The sequence below is a fragment of the Hydractinia symbiolongicarpus genome, chromosome 6 (assembly GCF_029227915.1).
Source record: "Hydractinia symbiolongicarpus strain clone_291-10 chromosome 6, HSymV2.1, whole genome shotgun sequence".
NCBI lineage: Eukaryota > Metazoa > Cnidaria > Hydrozoa > Anthoathecata > Hydractiniidae > Hydractinia > Hydractinia symbiolongicarpus.
The window spans coordinates 18,989,938-19,009,492 of record NC_079880.1 but is presented as its reverse complement, the minus strand read 5'-3'; the positions used below and the strand labels follow the sequence as shown (position 1 = coordinate 19,009,492).

The window sequence follows — 19,555 nt, the reverse complement described above, 5'->3', positions numbered from 1 at the left end:
AATTGCTATATATATTATATATATCAGGAAATGATTTTCTGATGCAGAACTTGAGACATTACCTGATCAGGAAAATTTTTTTGCTTTTCTGAAAGTAGTTCTGATTGAACTGAAAAAGTTAATGTGATAAATATATAATATATAAGATTTTCAGTATAGTGAGGGCCACAATGTCATTTCGTGTGCACATGTGTGTTAAAAGTGATTTTCCCAAATTACCAAAAAAAAAATGGTTGGCAAAAATGTTTGTCCCGTGGAACAAATTAGATGACGTCATCACTTTTACAATCAGCAAAAAATAATTTCACATTTATATGTCATATTATATATGGTTAGAAAGAGGAGATCGAGTGGATCAAAAAAAATGTAAGAACTATGTCTTCAAAACGTTACGTTCGAAAGATATTACTATTCAAATTTTGTACAAATTACAGACCGGTAATTTACTGACCCAGCGGAAAATGACTATAACCAGCTCCATAGCGAAGTTTTTTTTGTTGAATTTTGGAATTGTATTGGGTCACCCTAATTTCTTTCTCTTTGATCGAAATTTACTGATCAAATCACTTTAAGAGATAATCTACAGACCAGTATTTTACAGACTAAAGCGCGTTTTTAGTTGTTTACTTTTTTTCTTTAAATAATGACAAAACAACTTAAACAACGCTTTTAAAATGTTTCAGTCACTCATCACCACTAGAACTATATTCATCTGACTCGGATTCATCGCTTGCACCACCACTGTTTTGGCACGTCGTACATTTGCACATGCCAGTGCACGAAAAACCATTTTTACGGCATTTACATCGGTTGGATATGCAACTTGTTTTGCAATTACAAGAACTTAACTCGATGAGTGCCAACGGTGCAGAAAGTTCATGAGTCATTATGGGGGATACGATACCGACTTCACCTGTTTCCCAACCATACTTGACTGAATTTGGAAGTTGTTGAATAAGGATATGCGTTCTTCGTAAAACCATTAAAATGAAGTGATACTTGAATATTTTGTACGTCAATGCAGCTAATGTTTGTGGCAACTATTAGCATCACAGTGGAATTTGGAGAATAAATGTCAACGCAATTGAGATACTGATAAGGGGGATAAATGTCTGCAGGACATTTATCCCCCTTATACATTGAAACCACGAAACGTTCTAAGCTTTCCAGTTCTTCCAGATTGGGAACTTTGACAGTACTTCCAAGTGTTGATAATGCCAGAGCAACCTCATTATCCGCCTGTAAAAAAATCTTCAGCTAAGCAGACTTCGATTTTTTGTTGAAAGGCCCAGTTCGGTTACACCCTGCACCCTGTGAAAGTACAAAAACCAAGAATAGCTTTCGCGTGTACTGCACCGAGGGCTTCAAAGCAATTACGAATATCAATATCACGTAGAGTAGACCATCGCCCTGTTCTAAAAATGGTATTCATTGGTAACATCTCATAGTACTAAATTGGCAGTAGACACACGTCAGTATCCGGAGAGTAAACAATACAACTGGTGAAAGGAGATTGTTCTGCAACATCCATAACATTACATACAAGTGCTGTGTCAGCTTCTTCGTGGTCGTGTATTCTGTAATCAACAAAATTTGATACCCTTTTAGTATCATAAGTCACTATATACCGAATAAGAAAATAATTTAGAAAGAGGTAGCTAGCCACTGCAATGATGAAACTCAACCTGTTAGGTCTGTGGAAATAAGCTAGAGGTTGTACTCCTCTAGAGAAAATGCCTCTTTGAAAAGATGAACAGAACTTTAACCAAGGGCAGGTAGGTTTCGACCCATATTTCTGAACCTAAGTACCCTGGATGCCTACTTGGGTCACCTCGAAGAGGTCTGCGGACGGTCATGAGCAGAAGCTAGACATCCCTATCTTCCTAAAGTAAATTTTGACCACTTTCTGCTCAACTATGCTATTCTTTGTTTTTAACCCAGGTAATGACTGGAGTCGTTACTCTCCAAAGACAAGATCATGTGTGATCAAACCCCCTGCTAACTTAATTATTATTTGATTTTGTTTTTATTTTTGACTGGGGTAACAAGTGGAGTCGTCACTCTCCAAAGACAAGAATGAGTGTAGTCAAGCCCCCTTGCTGACTAATTCTGGTCTTACCTCAGCTCTTCTAAAAAGAAAACATATGACTCGTGACTGTTAATAAGGCAGTCATCACAGAAAATTACGGCTCTATCGTTGCAATGTATCCATCTGTAAACCATTTGGTCGAAGGCTATGGTTGTGTAGTGACCATTATTTAAATTGCCGCAATGGTTGATAATCGCCCTTAATTGAAAATGTTTACGAAATTTCACTTCTATATCTGCGGTAAATGGTATGAAAATGGTACCAGGGTAAGCAGTAATACGACAGGCAATTTTTGACACAACGCCGTTGGCACTGGCAAAACGTTTTAGCTGTAAAGTGAGATGGGAACCGCACGAAACTACTTCTTTTTCAACTAGAGCAGTTTGATGAGCGTTACAAACATGGCAGAAGTAGGCATTAGTGTCTGACAACTCCTGGCTTTCAAAGAAATTATCTAAATAAGATTGTAACATAGGGTGCAGAGAAAGTTGAATGCGTTGTGCTATAACTTCTGAGGAGCTGGTAATATGACATGAATTGCAAGTGGTCGATGTCTTGATGCCAATACTAAAAAGACTTCCAAAAAATGGAAAGTCCAATGACAGAATAGGTAGGAGATATTCAAGAACCTCGGGACGTCATGCTGAGCAAAGATATTAAACGCACTTTTCTTCGATATGATGTTTCATAGCACGCAAAAAATGGGAAGGGTCAACTGAACTTCTAGAAACAGCCGAACTTTGAAGAACACCTACAAATGCTTCGCCTAACTTTGAGGTTGTTTTGCTGACAGAAATAACTTCTTTAACATTTGGAAGGTTATAAAAACATTGTAAAATTGAGTTTGCATAACATGTGTTTCTCAAGTTTTTTAAACTTCTATTTCTAAAATCAGTGTTAGATGGGAATGTGACTGTTGTTTTAAATGACCTTGTAGCAAGTTTTTCTTCATTTTTGATTTTACAAGATTTTGTGTGACTAGCGGAAGATTTTTCAGGTGTTTTTGGTTTCTTACATGCAATATTTGTAACAGAAGAAACTTCAGGAATGATTGGGGCCTTTTCAGGCTCAACCCAAGTGGTAGAATTTCGAGATATCCAGATGTAAAAAGAAGCACTCATGGAGATAAAAGTTAGGGATTTTAATAGGGAACGTAAAGGCTTGTTAGGGTTTCTCTTTAGGCGAAAAAAATCTGAACAGAAAGCCCTTGTGCCCACCTTAATGGAAAAGAAATACAGGATCCATCCATTGTTTTTCATAGCCTAACAAAGTGAAGAATATTTGTTAAGCTTTCGTTCGTGCCAATATTCCGTGTTCTCTTCACATGGACAAGTCAGTTCTAACATAATTACAGTTTTGGAAGAAGATATTAATAACACGTCTGGGCGTAGTTGTGTTATTGCAATGTATGGTGGAACAACTAAAAAGGAATCTAAATCTGACAGTATTTTCCAATCGGAAGCAAGGTGAAAAAGGCCTGGACACTTTGTATTCCTCTTCTTAGATGGTGATTGACCGGCCGGAATGAAATTAATTTTGTTGCACTTGGAAACCTTAAGATGTTCATATGATACCAAAAACTCTTTTAATGCCTTAACCAAAACAATTAAAACCGAGTCATGGCGGTGTGCATCTACCCTGGGTAAGGGAGGACCTACAGGCACCCAATATGTGAGAGACATTTGAGTATGGTTTCTGGCACAGAATGCAACTTTTGTCTTTCTCAATTCCCTATCTCACAAGATTGGTTGGAGAGGGAAGTGTGTCGTAGGGTGTTGCCCGTTCTCCATGATAAATCATTTTTCACATAAGAGCACCACTTTGTCCAATTGCCTTGCAAATGCAACTGTACAGCTCTGGCATGGTAGATATCTTCTTCGTTTTCTTTAATGATATGGGAAACAAGCTTTCGGTAAGCATGATTGCCTTTAGGTGGTATATTTTTGTGGTCTAAGAGCCCTAAGCCAGCTCGACCAGTCTGATGCAAACCTAAAGTCCTTTTGACATTGAGCTGGCTATCCGCCGAAAGAACTGCCTCAATAACTTTCCAATTTCCAGCCTTTAAATCTGGAACGCACTTAGACACACAAGGGTAGACAGAATCTCTTAGTAACAGATGTCCACTGATTTTGGAAGATTTGAGAAGATGCAACACTTTTCAGGGGAAAAGGACAAAGCGATGTCAAGGAATATAAGGAAATGTTGGAAATTGAATGATGCAGTTTTAACTAATGAAAACAGAAAATCTTTGCTCTAGTTTTGTGATAGTAGATAGAGAAACTTCATAAATTAATAATGGCCAGCGGATTCTGGGAATTAACAGATGGTGTAAAAAGCAAACCTTATGGACCCCTTTATGAAAGGATCTGTCTATAGCTATAAGTTTGTCTTTGGCATCATTTAGAAATTCTTGTATTGCAGCAGAATCAGACAAGAATGAGTTTATTGGTCTGCCTAAAAACCTAATTGGATTAGAATGAATGGATGGAATTTTTGACGTCAACTGTAAACGGTGAACTTTAGACGGCTTTTCCCTTATCAATAACAATGCTGCGTGATTTAGAATGCCTAAACGACATGCCTACCCAATTATAATTATATACGGTTTAACAGACGCGGTTTTTTCTAGGGCGTTTTAAATAATTTAATTTAAGGGAGTGTGATCACCCGGTATTGGTCATGAATTTGTCTTAAAGTATGTTAGGGTTTTGTGCGGATGATAAAAAAGAACGAGTTAAGTTAAGAAATTAAAGTCAACAAGGTTAGTTTTTAGCCAAGTATATGTATCATTAGTATTTATATTTGAGTATTGTTTAGAACTTGAGCCACATCCACGTAAATTTGTATAGCTGGTTAGCTAGAGAGCTAATCTTTATATAAGTTGGGGAGCCTAATAGCTAGCTATAGCTAAAGAAGGGTAAAACCTCAACGCCTTTTATGTAAAAAATGGCAAAAGTGACAGTGATTTAACCTTTAAAAGTCTTTTGGCTAGCTACTTATGTGGCTGGAGTAACAAATTCAATTTGAAATTGAATGTAGCTAGGTGTAAAACTTTCTGTATGGCTAGCTCAAGCGAGACGAATTTCATTGAGATACAGTACGAAACAAATATAGTGAATATAATATAGTATGTACAGTTTCGGCTAATCATTGTTTAAATAAATCTTTCGTTTGTTACAAGGCTCTTATTAAGAATTGAAAAATACTGTTATGAATTGTAAAGGCTTTGACCATGAATAAAAGTGAAATAACTTTATTTTGAAATATTTTGAAAAGAAAAGTTACGATACTAGTGGAAATAACATATATACTAAATTTTCATGCCGTGAGACTAATTATTTTTTTAGAAAATGCGAAATATTTATAATGCCCATGGTCAAAGCCTTATTAAATTCCTTCTGTTTACTTCCTTTTTTCAATACAGAAAATGGCAAACAACTTAAACTTTTTTCTCATTGGAGGCGTAACTTGATTTTTAAAATATAATTATCGCTATAGGTAGTTTTTTTAATTTTTTTTCCATAGCTAGCTGCTAGCTAGAATATAGTCGAAACAAAAGTTCTTAATTGCACGTCGACGTTTCGAAAGTGGTCTATTTATTAAAAACATTTTCATTGATGTGACGTATGATATTTTTTGTCAAGATTGGATTCGCACAGTTAAGAAAAGAAAACTTAAATAAAATCTTCAACAATTTGCTTTAAATTTAGGATAACTTAAACGTAGGATAACTTAAAAAAATCATATTTGTTGTTATCAATAAAGAAGACCATTTTTTTCTGAAAAATTCTTTTAGGCATTTGTCATATTCTACCTGGGCCATTCTTGTCAAGTGAAATTGTTATTTGAAACTTTATTAGGTGCAACAAACTATGTATGTTAGTAAGTTGGAACCACAAATAAGAATGGTCAAGAAGAATATAGTCATATTTTACTTTTAATGGTATTCTTGTATTATTCTTTCATGCACGTCATTAAAGACTTGTGGACGAATAACAATGATGCGCAAATACAGCTATTTAGCTGTGGAACACACAGCTTCTAGTTTCGGCTGAAAGCTCGAACAAAATCTTGATCTTCTGGGATTTAAGTGAAGTTACGCGTGTCTCCGAGGCGGTTAGTAAAGTTAAAAAAATCACGTGAAATATCACGTTATCTTCGGGTAAAAACTGCATAATCACGCGAAAACTCACATGGTACCTGCTACTTTTCCCCAATCAAATGATTTTGCCATAAAACCGGCCAATCAGCGTCCATGTGCTCGAATACTCCTCCTCAATCCTCAAATGCTGTACCACGATGCCGCGCAGTACTGGTTGCAAACTGGTTGGAAGTAGTAAAGTAAAACTTTGATTGTAAAAAGGTATATAATAAATTTATTTTATTTTATTTTACTGACAATTGACTGTACACTTGTCCTTCCAACATTATTCAACTTTTCCAGCGTTCTTTATGTTAGAAATGTCAGAATGTGGTACAAGCGTTGAAGTAGATTCTGGCCTAACTTACACAATTATTAAATGTACGAAGGGTTCATTTCATCAGGGTCACGAAAAATTTAGCTATACAAGAGGAATCCAATGTACCTGCATATCATTATATGCATCTCTCTTTTCATTTTTTAAGCATGTCTCGCGATGGACAAAAAATGACATCAATTGTGTTCTTAAAAAGGGTGATAATTTGTACAAACTGCAAAATACAACTCAATTTTTAACATGCACTGAACTACCTAGAACTGTTTCACTTGAAGGTGTAAATATGGATGTAAATTTTGACCATAACTGTTTTGGTTTTTTTGTGACTTCAAGTGCTACTTCTATTAATGAGTTGATTTCTAATTTAAGGTCAAATTTAAACAATAAAACAAGAATTATATTTATTATCAATGGTGTTGCAGTGTCAATTTTAAAATGCAATCGTCATTATTACATTATTGATTCTCATTCAAGAGATGCTAATGGTAGACCATGCCCAGATGGTACTGCTGTTGTGTTAAAGTTTATTAATTTGTTTGAAGTCGCAAAATATATATCAAAGGTATACCATAATAATTCCATAAACCCTACACAATATGATATTTAGTTTATCTCGATTTCTGTAGAGAATGTGACAGAAGCTGATAAAGCTGTTATACTTGAAGGCCATAAAGCCCCTTTTTTAAAAGTTGTTTCTAGTCCAAAGAAAAAGTTTGACAACAAATCTAACTCAGCTACAAATTGTAAAAATTTATCATTTTTATTAGACACTGTTGACACTAGCATTAAGGGTTTTCGGCAACAAATATTTGAAGGACCAAGTTATGTATGTGTTATATGTGGGCGATGTTTGTATAAAAAATCTGTTGTAGTGTTTGATCCTTTAAAATGCAGTGAAATAGGTAACAAAATATATAAGAATATTCAAATAGAAAATGGCTTATTGTATATTTGTAATACATGTAAACAAAAGGTTAAAAACGGTAAAGTTCCTTGTCAAGCGATGGCTAATAAATTATATGTCAATGATATTCCGAATGAACTTAAATGCTTAAATAAGTTAGAGGCAGTGCTTATATCGAAGAGAATTTTATTCAAGAAAATTGCAATAATGTCAAAGGGTCAAATGCCAAAAGTTAAAGGTGCTATTTGTAATATTCCTGTTGACGTTGACAACACCTGCAATTCACTTCCTAGGAATATTGATTCTTCTGGTATACTCTTAGTTAAATTGAAAAAAAAATTGCAATTTAATGGCCATGTCTATTATGAGCTTGTTTCGCCTGCGAAAGTTGGAGAGGCTTTAACTTATTTGAAATTAAACAACAAATTGTATAGTGATGTACATATCAATGTAGCAAACATTTCTGAAGAATTGCTTAATTTACATGTTGATGAAGAAATATGCATTGAATTAGATAGTAGTACTGTCAATGATAATTTAGAGACTGATTCTAATCCGTTGGATTCTTTTCGCCAACAAGCAGGGGAAATGTGTATTATTCCAGAACATCTTACAACTGAAATATTTGAGATTGCACCTGGTGAAGGACAAGTGCCAACAAGTATTTTAAATGATCAATATTGTGAAGAGCTTTCCTTCCCTATTCTTTTTAGTTTGGGTGAATTCGGATATAAAGTAGAAAGAGATGTAAAACTTTCACCAGTAAAGTATTTTAACCAGAGGTTATTACACTATAAGCAAACATTTGCATCTTCATCAGATTACATTTTCTTTGTTCAATTCGTTTTGCAACAACTAAGTTTTAACAATCAGATTTCCATTGCAATGCGCAAGAGTTCTGCCAATGTAACGGCAGGTATGTTACAACAAGGATATTCTGAAACTATACAATCACTAGTTTCAACAAACAAAGCTTTTGTTTTCATGAATCAGATAAAAGGTACACCTGCCTATTGGAAAAGATTTCAACTTGAAGTCTTGGCCATAATTCGACAACTTGGTTGTCCCACATTTTTTTTCACTTTGTCTTGTGCCGATTTACAATGGGACGAGCTTGTCAGCATCATTTCTAAACTTGATATGAATCCCCTTTCTGAGGAAGCTATAAGCAACTTGACTTACTTTGAAAGATGCGAAATACTTAACAAAAACCCTGTATTAGTTGCAAGGCATCTTCAATATAGAGTTGAACTACTTTTTCGAAATGTACTATTGAGAACAAATCTTTTAGGGGAAATTTTATATTATGCTATACGTGTGGAATTTCAATTTCGTGGAACTCAACATACTCATTCCTTCATTTGGGTTAAAGATGCGCCTACACTGACAGAGAGCAATATTTCCAACTACATTAATTTTTTAGACTTTACAACCCATGCTTACCTACCACGAGAAAAGAATGAGTTATACAATTTAGTGAAAAAATACCAGACTCACAAACATTCAAAATCTTGTCGCAAATACAAAAACACACCACGTAGGTATAATTTTGGCAGGTTTTTTACTCAAAGGACTATTGTAGCATGTCCAATTTCAAGTAAAAAAACAACTGAGGAACAATTTAATGATTTGACAGAGCGAAATAATATATTAAGCAGGGTAAAGACGTATATAAATGAGTATTTAGATCCCAGCAAGCAAGGTTACAAGGGTGATTCCATAAGTATAAGTGACATCCTTAATGAATTAAATATAGTAGAAAAAGATTACTATCACGCTTTGTCAATTTCAAGTTCAACAGATTATGAAATACACTTAAAGCGTCCTCCAGATTCTTGCTTCATTAACAACTATAACCCTTATATTTTAAAAGCTTGGCAGGCTAATATGGACATACAACCAGTGTTCAATTACTATAAAGCGGTATCATATATGTGTTCATACTTTTCGAAATCAGAGTCTGAATCATCTCAGGCTCTTATTCAAGCAAGTAAGGAGATACAATCAATGAAACTGCGTACCAGGGAAGCTATGTACAAATTGGCATCTGCTTATGCCACATCAAGACAAATGTCCTTGCAAGAGGCTGTAGTGTTTAGTTTACCAGAACTTTGGTTACGAAAATGCTTTCCAAGAACAATTTTTGTTAATACTAATATTCCAACAGAACGAATCAGATTATGCAAACCAAAGGCATTGTTAAATGAACTTGATTCAGAAAGCACTGATATATATGCAAAAAATATGATCGATCGTTACATGGATAGACCTGATAGTAACTTTTGTTCAGGACTTTATGCATCTGTTGATATGTGTCTTGCTATGTTTTTATCTCATTATTGTGTCAAAAATGATAAAATTGATAATGAGTTTTTATGTGATTTTCAACCTGTTATACTTACAGCAGATATTTCAGAGAATTCTCAAGCTGGCTGTAATTTTCCCAGTATTATACCATTAATGTCATGCAAGGAAAAGTTAGTTTGCAGGAAAGTTAGACAAATTTTGCGTTATTCAATCCCAAACAATGATTTGTTCCCCGAAAGGCATGCTCATTATCTGTTGTTCTTGTTTCTCCCCTTTCGTTCAGAAACAGAATTGCTTATTAATAATAGTTACTGTGAAAAACTGTTACAACATGGAGTCTTAGATGTTGTGAATGTAAATAGAAGTGTTTTTGAACCTTTTTCTGATGATGTAAATGCTGCATATATGAGGATGAGTGCATCTAATAATGTAATGATTGAAGATACAATTGTAACTGAACAAACTGATCAGTTGAATTTAGAGGAAGTCTATCAACAGCCAGTTTTGTTTAATTCAGTTTCTAATAATTCTATCAGTTCTAATAATTTAATAAGTGATGATACCTTAAGGCAGAATATACGGTCATTAAATCAACAACAGCGCTTATTTTTTGATTTTTTGTATGAATGGGCAAATAACAAAGTAAAGCAGCAAAATTGTAATTCTTTCAGAAGGGTAGAACCTCTTCAAGTTTTCGTTACTGGTGGTGCAGGTGTAGGAAAATCTTACCTAATAAATACTATTTATCAATCTTTATCAAAGCTGTTTAACTTATATTCAGGTACACCTGAAAAATGCAAGGTATTAAAAGTAGCACCTACAGGTGTTGCAGCTATTAACATAGATGGAACCACCATCAACTCTGCTTTTGGAATTCCTAAATCAAAATCTTTGAATTTACACAATTTAAGTGACAACCTTCGTTGCAAATTTAGAGACAAATATTCGCATCTTAATGTTGTTATAATTGATGAAATCTCCATGGTTTCAAATGTTAAATTATATCATATACACAAAAGACTGTGCGAGATATTCCAGATGAGTCTTGATAACCCATTTGCGAATAAGACCATATTGGCTGTAGGTGATCTATACCAACTTCCTCCGGTTCAAGAGGCTAAGATATTCACTCCATTTAAACATGACTTTCTTAATATTTGTCATCCATGGAAATCATTTAAACTGTATGAGCTATCTGAAATTATGAGACAGCAAGGAGATGATAGTTTCATAAAACTTCTAAATAATGTACGCATTGGAGAAGTAGGTGACAAAGATTTGTTACTTCTTAATTCACGAATTGCAAAAAACATACCAGTTGACTCGATATATTTATTTGCAGAAAATAGTTTAAAAGACCAACTGAATTTGTCAAAACTTAGTAAATTAGAAGGTGAAAACATTGTCATTAATTCCCTTGACAAATTTCCTGAAAATGTATCGATATCAAAAATCAATCAAGCTTTGGACAGAAATGTAAGTCAGACAAATGGACTATGTAAGTCATTAATTATAAAGAGAAATGCTTTGATAATGCTAACTAATAATATTGATATCGATGATCGACTTATCAATGGTCAAATTGGTCTTGTTCGTGATATACAATAAAACAATGATGGAACCATCCAAACTATTTTTGTCAAATTTAATGACCATCAAGCTGGAATACTAAAAATGCGATCTAACCAGTATGCATTTAAAACTCATACAGTCCCAATTAAAAGAATACAAGCCAGTATCCCAGTTTCAATGTCATCAGTGTCCAGCCCTGCAATTTCTAGAACACAATTTCCTATCATGTTAGCATGGGGTTGTACTGTACATAAAGTGCAAGGTTTAACTTTACCTAATGTAGTGGTTTCATTCAAGTTATTAAAACAAAAAACTTTTAACTTCGGTCAGATCTATGTGGCTTTGAGCAGAGTAAAAAAATTGGCCCATATTCACATTGAGGGTATACCAACATTAGAAGCATGCAGAGCTGATCCTAAGGTTTCAGAAGAATACACCAGACTAAAAACTGAATCTGCTTTGTCAATTGACAAAATACAACCTCTTGCAGACACCTTTCAATTTGCATTGCTAAACATTAGGTCACTGTCCAAACATGCTCTTGACTTAAGTCACGACATTCGACTAACTAATGCAGATGTTGTATGCCTAACTGAGACACAGTTGTTAGATAATTCACTTCATCCAACCTTGCAAGAGCATTTTTTAGAGCATGACTTATTTTTGCATAACAATACAGATCGATTTAAAAGCTTAGCTTTTCTTAAAAAACAATATCTTCAATGTAATATTTTGCGATTGCAAAGTGCTCTATATCTCGAGTTTTTTTCAACCAGTGACCATTTTATCTCACTAATTTTGTTTTATAAAAGTAACAATTGCCACCCACAGCGTTTTGCAGATTATGTTTCAAATCTTGTAGAACTTCATAAACCAGATTTTGTGTTAGGAGATTTTAATTCAAATGCACTCTGTGACATACTTCCACCTGTTCTTACTAGGATGAATGAATTAAATTACAAACTTTTGGTCACCGAGCCAACGCATATACTTGGTGGTCTTATAGATCATGTATATGTAAATAATGAATTTCACAATATTGAAAATTTGTCTGTTGCTATTATACCTGTATATTACTCAGATCATTGTGCAATTTCTGTGCAAATCAAACATTGGTAGCTTGATACAATATGTCTAATATCTTTTTGTTTAAATTTATTGTATTTATTCCAAAATCAGGGACTTCATTTACATTATATTTATATATTTATGTCTATTTTATTTATTTATAGATGTCGTCAGAACAGAAAACACCAAAAAAACGTCTTGGTAAGATATCTTTCTTTACCATTTTAAAGGATCCGTTTAAGCATTTGTAAAGTGTTAAGAAAACAAACTACATAATTTAGGTCATAAACTTTAATCTTATATAAAAATATAAATGTCAGTGTCAGTATTCTTATATTTGGCAGGAATTTATAGATAGAATTTATAGATTTTGTTTTTTCAGATAATTCTATTGTTGGGTATGTTACGAATGTATCACCAATTAAAACTGCTAAAAACAATCCAAAGAGGAAATACTTTGATTTCCTTCTAAACACAGAGGACAAAATGGAACGAACAGTTTGTTTTTCCCCTGAAAAACATAAACTGGTATCAGAAGTTCACAAAGATCTCACTGGATGTGAAATAAAAAAATACAAAAGGAGCGACACTAATGACATCATTATAACAGATTTTTCATCTGTGAAAAAGCTTGCTCCATCTTTTGAACTGCAGACCCCTGAAGTTGTTCTCAAAACTATTCCAGCAATTCTTAATGAATCGATGCTGTATGAAATCGTAAACACAAAAGCATATCTATATGAACTGAGTGAAACTAAGGCGCTGACAGACAAGAATGGAAAAAATATGTCATATCGCAATGCCATTCTTATTGACGAAACAAGCGAAAAACTGCCAATCACGTTTTATAATGAACAATGTGGGCAAGTGAAAAACAAGGAAACATATATTTTAACAGAACTAAGGGTATCAAAATATATGAACAATCGGTTCTTGAAAGCCACCCCATTCACCAAACTAAGAACTGTGGATCCATTAGAAATAAACGACGAAGCAGTAACAGTAACAGATTGTACTTCACATTTCATCATAACTAGTGTAGATTTAAAAAGTTTTTCAGAAAAATTCCAGTGTCCTTCATGCAAATCCAATGACCTTGAAGTTGAGAAGGACTATACCATATGCAATAAGTGTTGCACCATGACAGATGCCTCGCAGTGTCGAAAGCACTCCAACATTGGTTTTACTGCAGAAGGCGATACTGGCAAACTTGTCTTAGATTGTTCACCTAGCTTGTTGGAGAAGTGTTTTGGCATTCCGTGTTGCAAAAAGATTCCACTAGCCAAAAAAATGATCAAGGCAAATGTTATAGTTAAGTTTGATCAGCGGGATAACTCGATAATTGAGATAAGGCTAAAAGAGGATAACTCCATTAAGATGTGCCTAAAAGAAAAAGAGCAAGACAATGTGACATCACAAAATTTTATTAGTGAAGAAGAAGAAATGGTATTACTCGACGGGAAAAACGATGAGGAAGATTGACTTACTTATTCAACTGAACTATCATGTTTTTTGTTATGTTATGCTTGCTTAAATGTTATGCTTGCTTGAACTAATTTAAAAAGTTATATTTTTTGTTTGTTTACATTTTGTTCTGATATTTCTTATTGACATTTCAGTTTATAATTTTTTACTCAGCTTGCTGCAGTCCACAAAAATTGCTCCATAGAAATTTACCACGTTCTGTTTGTTGTTTGTTTTGTTTTACTGAACTCTTTTATCATTGTTTTAAAGTACGTGTTCATAATTTGATATGCTTACATATTTCCTACAAAAATTAATATAAGACAAATGATACGAGATAACATGGGGATCATTTATTTAAATACATATTCGGACATTATTATGTTAATGTATTGTTTTTATGCTGGTTAGTCAGATTTCCTTGGCAAGTAATAAAACAATGGTTAAGGACTTCTTTTTGGTACCGTGTATTCGAATCTGAATGCTCTAACAACACTCTTTCCCATTTCTTGGTATTTTATTAAACTCATTCACTTACTACATTTTTGCTCAATTATTTTCCTTGGTGAAACTCTTGCAGCGAAAAACCATTTTGAATAATTTACATTTATCTCTTTAATAATAGCCGTATTAATAGCCGCTTAGCTGCGACGGGCGAACCCGTGGATTTTTCCACGGGCTAACGACTAGTTTAAAAAAAAACATAAGGCGAACTAATTATGCAGAAAACCTATAACAGTTAATATTTTACAGAACGCATTTTATGATTCGTTTCAACCTAGAGGTAACGCGGGAATGTATTATAATTGTTAATGCAAGCCCCTAATCTGGCATAAGCAAAACTAGCACCCAGTTCTTAAAATTCCCAGCAATTTATTCCCCTAGGTTTTTCGCTTTCTTGATATGCGTGCTGGCGCGGTTCGCCTAAAGTCACTGTTGTAGGAATCCGCCGTGTTCGCAGGACTTTTCAAAATTGGAACGTCGGTCAAGAAAGCTTTGCTAATATTGCAAACTGTAAAAGAAAAATAAAAGCTAAGAACGACGAAGTAGCCTGGGTTACGTTTTGACCGTGGCAGATAAGCGAAATAACAGTTGTATTTCAGAATCTCCGTTCCACAGCTTCATAGCTGGTCAGCTATCTTGTTTTAAAATATTCCTATCAAGACATAAATTAATTAAAACCAGTTTGAATTATTTTGGCTTTTGTTTCAGTTGAATGGTTGTTTGAAAGTGTTTGGACGATCTGCATATTCAGATATTATTTAGTGTATTACCACAAATAATATTCAAATAATAATGTAATAATTTTATTCTTTTGTATAAAAATACTATTATTATAAGGTAAAGGCAATTTAATTAGTTGTTCTATCGTTACGACAATTTTTTTGGGTTGCTCGGTAGCAAAAGAAAAAGAAATATATATTTATAAAAAATTTGACGCCAGCACATTAACCAATGACAACACAGAAAAAAAGTCATTTAATCACGCTGAAGAAAAGGAAAAAATAAAACTATATACTATGTTATATTATCATATTTTTTGTGATGGCCTTTGTCTAAGACGTTGATAAACAAGTAAAAAAAGCAATGTTCTTTATGAATATTCTGATGTGTAAGACCTGCTTAAGATTTTTAGTATAAAACGACGAGTTCAGCAAAATGTCATTATTCTTTTTTAGTTTCCTGTTATATTTTACCAATGATTTGGTAAAAAGCCTTGATCGTCTAACGTAAGACGCTTACATTGTAGGAAATCCAGGTTCAAATCCTGGTCAAGGCTGTTAAGGTTGATTTCCAAAAGGTGTAGACAAAATAAAAAAAGGCAACAAAAAAGGAGATAACATTCCTCAACTCTTTTCAGCAAATCCATACAGTTATTATATACATAATATTTTTTTAGAAATCTATTGGTGATCATTTATATACCGTATTTCCTCTAAAGAACGCCGCCCTCTAAAGAACGCCGCCCTCCAAAGAACGCCGCACTTCTATATGAAAATTTGTAATAAACGCCGCCCTCTAAAGAACGCCGCCCTCCAAAGAACGCCGCACCTTAGATGCGGCGTTTATTAGAAAAAAACCATTTTAATAGGGAAAGTAAAAAAAGTTGGTATTTATATGAATTTGATCTGTTTTCTTTCACAAAATTCTTCTACATCTAATGACAAATACGAATATTTAGTTTTACGCTTTAACAGTTCACCGTGAAGAATTTTAGCATAACTTTTGCTAGATGTAAAACAAATGAACTTTGCAGGTACACTCAAACCAATGTCTCGTTTTCGTTTCCCAGTAACTGTCGCATTTACATGATTATCTCCAATTTCAATAAAAAACGATATCAGCTTTGACAACTCTATTGGCAAATGTCCCACTAAGGTATCGTTGCCGTCCATGAGTTTGTACGTTCCAATTGCATTCTTGTCCAGTTCTTGAGCCTCTACTCTCTTGTCTTCTTTGCAAACCAAAGATTCTCCTATAATGGGTGTCCATATATTTTTATAAACATGATGTCCGCGAATATTTGTAGAGAATTTAATGATGAAATACATTTCAAATGTTTTAGGAATCACTCGAGCCATGTTCCTCTCAAATCTCTGACTTCCACGTGTAGCTATCATATATTTCGTATGAGCGTGCAATCAACGATTGATAAAAATAGAACTTTTTCTTATAGAGAAAAAATTCTATTCAAAATCATTTTCCGCGCTTTTGATCTCGTCGAAAATAACACTTCCTTGGATTGTTAATAGTGTTTAAAGAAAAAGTTGACACCAGTAAACAATACTACAAGATAATTGCTCCCAATCTGTATATATCAACCTTACACACTTTTATGTTTGTAAGTGAAAGTTCATTAGAAAAATGTCGCACAACGAGGAGAAGCAGTTAATATCCCATAAAGGGGAAAAAAGAAGAAGCTTTACCTTTGAATTTAAGACAACAGTTGTTGATCACGCAATTAGTACATCAAATCGCGAAGCAGGAAGAAAGTACGGTGTCGATGAAAAAAGAGTAAGAGAATGGAGAGCTAATGTGGAGAAGTTGAAACAAGGAGCAGCGAAAAGATTCAAACTAGAAGGAGGAGGTTGCAAAATCAAGAATCTTGATTTAGAAGAAGATCTGCTCGAATGGATACATCATAGGAGAGCTAATTCTTTGCGTGTTTCGAGAAAACTGATAATGAGAAAAGCAAAAGCAATGCACGATGAAAAAGCTGGAGAGGACACTGTTGCAAAAAATAGTTTCCAGGCTAGTCGATGTTGGTTGGAAAAGTTCATGAAACGAAATTGTCTTTCATTACGTCGTAGAACGACAACAGTTCAAAAGGATCCAGCGTATCTTGTGGACAGGTTGGTGCAGTATGTAGTACATGTCCGCCGAATGTCAAAGAAATACCAATTCAACGCCGGTTCGATTCTTGCAATGGACGAGACTGCTGTTTGGGCGGATATGACAGCACCTACAACGGTGTCACAGCGTGGCGAACGAGAAATTATGCTTAAATCGACTGGTCATGAAAAGGTCAGAATTTCTGTATGCTTGACAGCAAAGGCAGACGGAAGTAAATTTACACCATTTATTGTTTTTGGTGGTGCAAAACGCGAATGCAAAGAACTAAATACTGAATTCAAAAATAAATGCGTAGTTGTGTCCTCAAAAAATGCATGGATGAACGAGGAACTCACCTTACACTATGTGCAAACAATTTTAGGAAAGTTTTCCTTTAATCGACGCTTGTTAGCTTGGGATTCATTTGAATGCCACATGATGGATTCCGTGAAACAAGAATTGTCAAAAGGCAGAATTGAGAATGTCATAATTCCCGGTGGCTGCACTAAATATATACAGGCACCAGATGTCTCATGGAATAAACCATTTAAGAGTCGGATGATCGATCTTTATAACGAATGGATGGTTGAAGGTGTTCAACAGTTCACAAAAGGAGGAAACCAGAAACCTCCATCGCGACGAAAGCTAGTGCAATGGGTTTTAGACGCATGGAATGGCTTGAGCACGGAAATGATTATCAAATCTTTCAAGTCGTGTGGTTTAAATTTAGCTCTTGATGGATCAGAGGATGGACAAATCCATTGTTTTAAAGAAGGATCGTCCTGTTCATCTGGTGCTACCTTAATGAAAAAAGCAACTGAGGCATTGGAAGAAGACCAATCTTCTGACAACCCATTTGAAATTTACGATTGTGATGTAAATGAAAGCTATGAGTCCTTTATGTTATCGACGAAGACTCGGACGGAGATAGCGACATTGACATTGTTTAATAGACTTTTCATAGTTTAATTCTTTTGTTATCTATATTTAATCTTAAAGAAAATACTTAACGTCAACTTCTGCTTTTTGTCTCACTCATGGTTTTGTAATAAACGCCGCCCTCCAAAGAACGCCGCCCTCTAAAAAACGCCGCACCTAAAAAATGCATTTTGTAAAGAACGCCGCGGCGTTCTTTAGAGGAAATACGGTAGTGAAATTACAGTTGAACTCATGTAAATCGACCTCCCATAAACCGACAAATCATGTAAATCGACTAAATTCTTCGGTTCCTTTAGAATGAAACCCGTACAACAAAACTCCTTTAATTCGACAACTCATGTAAATGAGTTCCACTGTATATATTAATGCATTGAAAATCTAAAAAATAAATGTACTATTTGTGGTATTTTTTATAATAGAAACTAAATTATTACAGCTTTTATTTATGCCTTACAGAAAAAATATGTCAGGATTTGATTGATTGGTGGCACGTTTCTTTTGTCATAAGGCAGCAAAATAATCTTTTTCTGAAGGACATCGTTGAGATTTCAACTTTATACAATCAAGGAGGGTAAATTCCACCTATGAAATTTGTTGTTTCCTTTTTCAACAAAATAAATTTAAAATATAGCTAGCTAGCTATATTGCTCAGAAAAAACACTAAATCTCTTTTTAAATAAATTTCTCAAGGATTTTGGCTAACCTCGTCAAAGTAACTGCTGCAATGCAAAAGAATCCTGGCTGATAATACAAGTTTAGTATTAAGAAATATTCATATATACTAAACCTTGCTTTTAAAAGTTTGACTATATTTTTATGTACCTCCTCGTATTATTAATGCCGCCAAACCGCCATTATTATTTACCTTGTCCGATGACGTTCAGCGATTTGATTGGACAAAAAACACATGTCCGTTCCGGTCTGGAAATTTTAATTTTAGCAAAATTTTCTGTTTGTCTGTTTGTTTTTGTAGCTAGCTACTGGGTGTCTTTATCAAATTATCGCATGCTTATTTCACACTAAACATATAATTATTGAGGGTTGGTCTGGGATTTTGTTTTTATTACCTTCAGTATCAATAACGGTGGGGGTAACAAACGCATATTTACTAATAACGTTTATAGCTGCAAGAAAAAGTATAATGGAAAGTGTACAGCCGATAAAAATTCCCCTACAGTGTTGATGCCAACTGCATGGAGCAGAAACCGAAAAAGACTTACTCCACAGGCTGTCGTAGTATAGCTGTATGAGCCCTATCCAGGATTCTGGTACACCATAGCGTCTGAGAGCCATAAAAATCAGCTTGGGTGGAACTGAAGGGTACGCATTAGCAATATCAAGCAATATGGCTGAAAGTGAAGAATGTTGTGCCTTCGCATTCTTAAGTGTTGACCAAACAAG

General features: G+C 34.4%; 1 protein-coding gene across 1 annotated transcript; it reads left to right on the top strand.

The window, feature by feature from the left end:
• The first annotated feature begins 6,388 nt into the window (after nucleotides 1-6,388).
• Nucleotides 6,389-11,386, top strand: LOC130648140 (uncharacterized). Its single transcript, XM_057454172.1, has 3 exons — nucleotides 6,389-6,422; nucleotides 6,549-7,129; nucleotides 7,175-11,386. Exons 1-3 carry the CDS (start codon nucleotides 6,389-6,391, stop codon nucleotides 11,384-11,386), a joined length of 4,827 nt encoding a protein of 1,608 aa, XP_057310155.1.
• The last annotated feature ends 8,169 nt before the right edge of the window (nucleotides 11,387-19,555 follow it).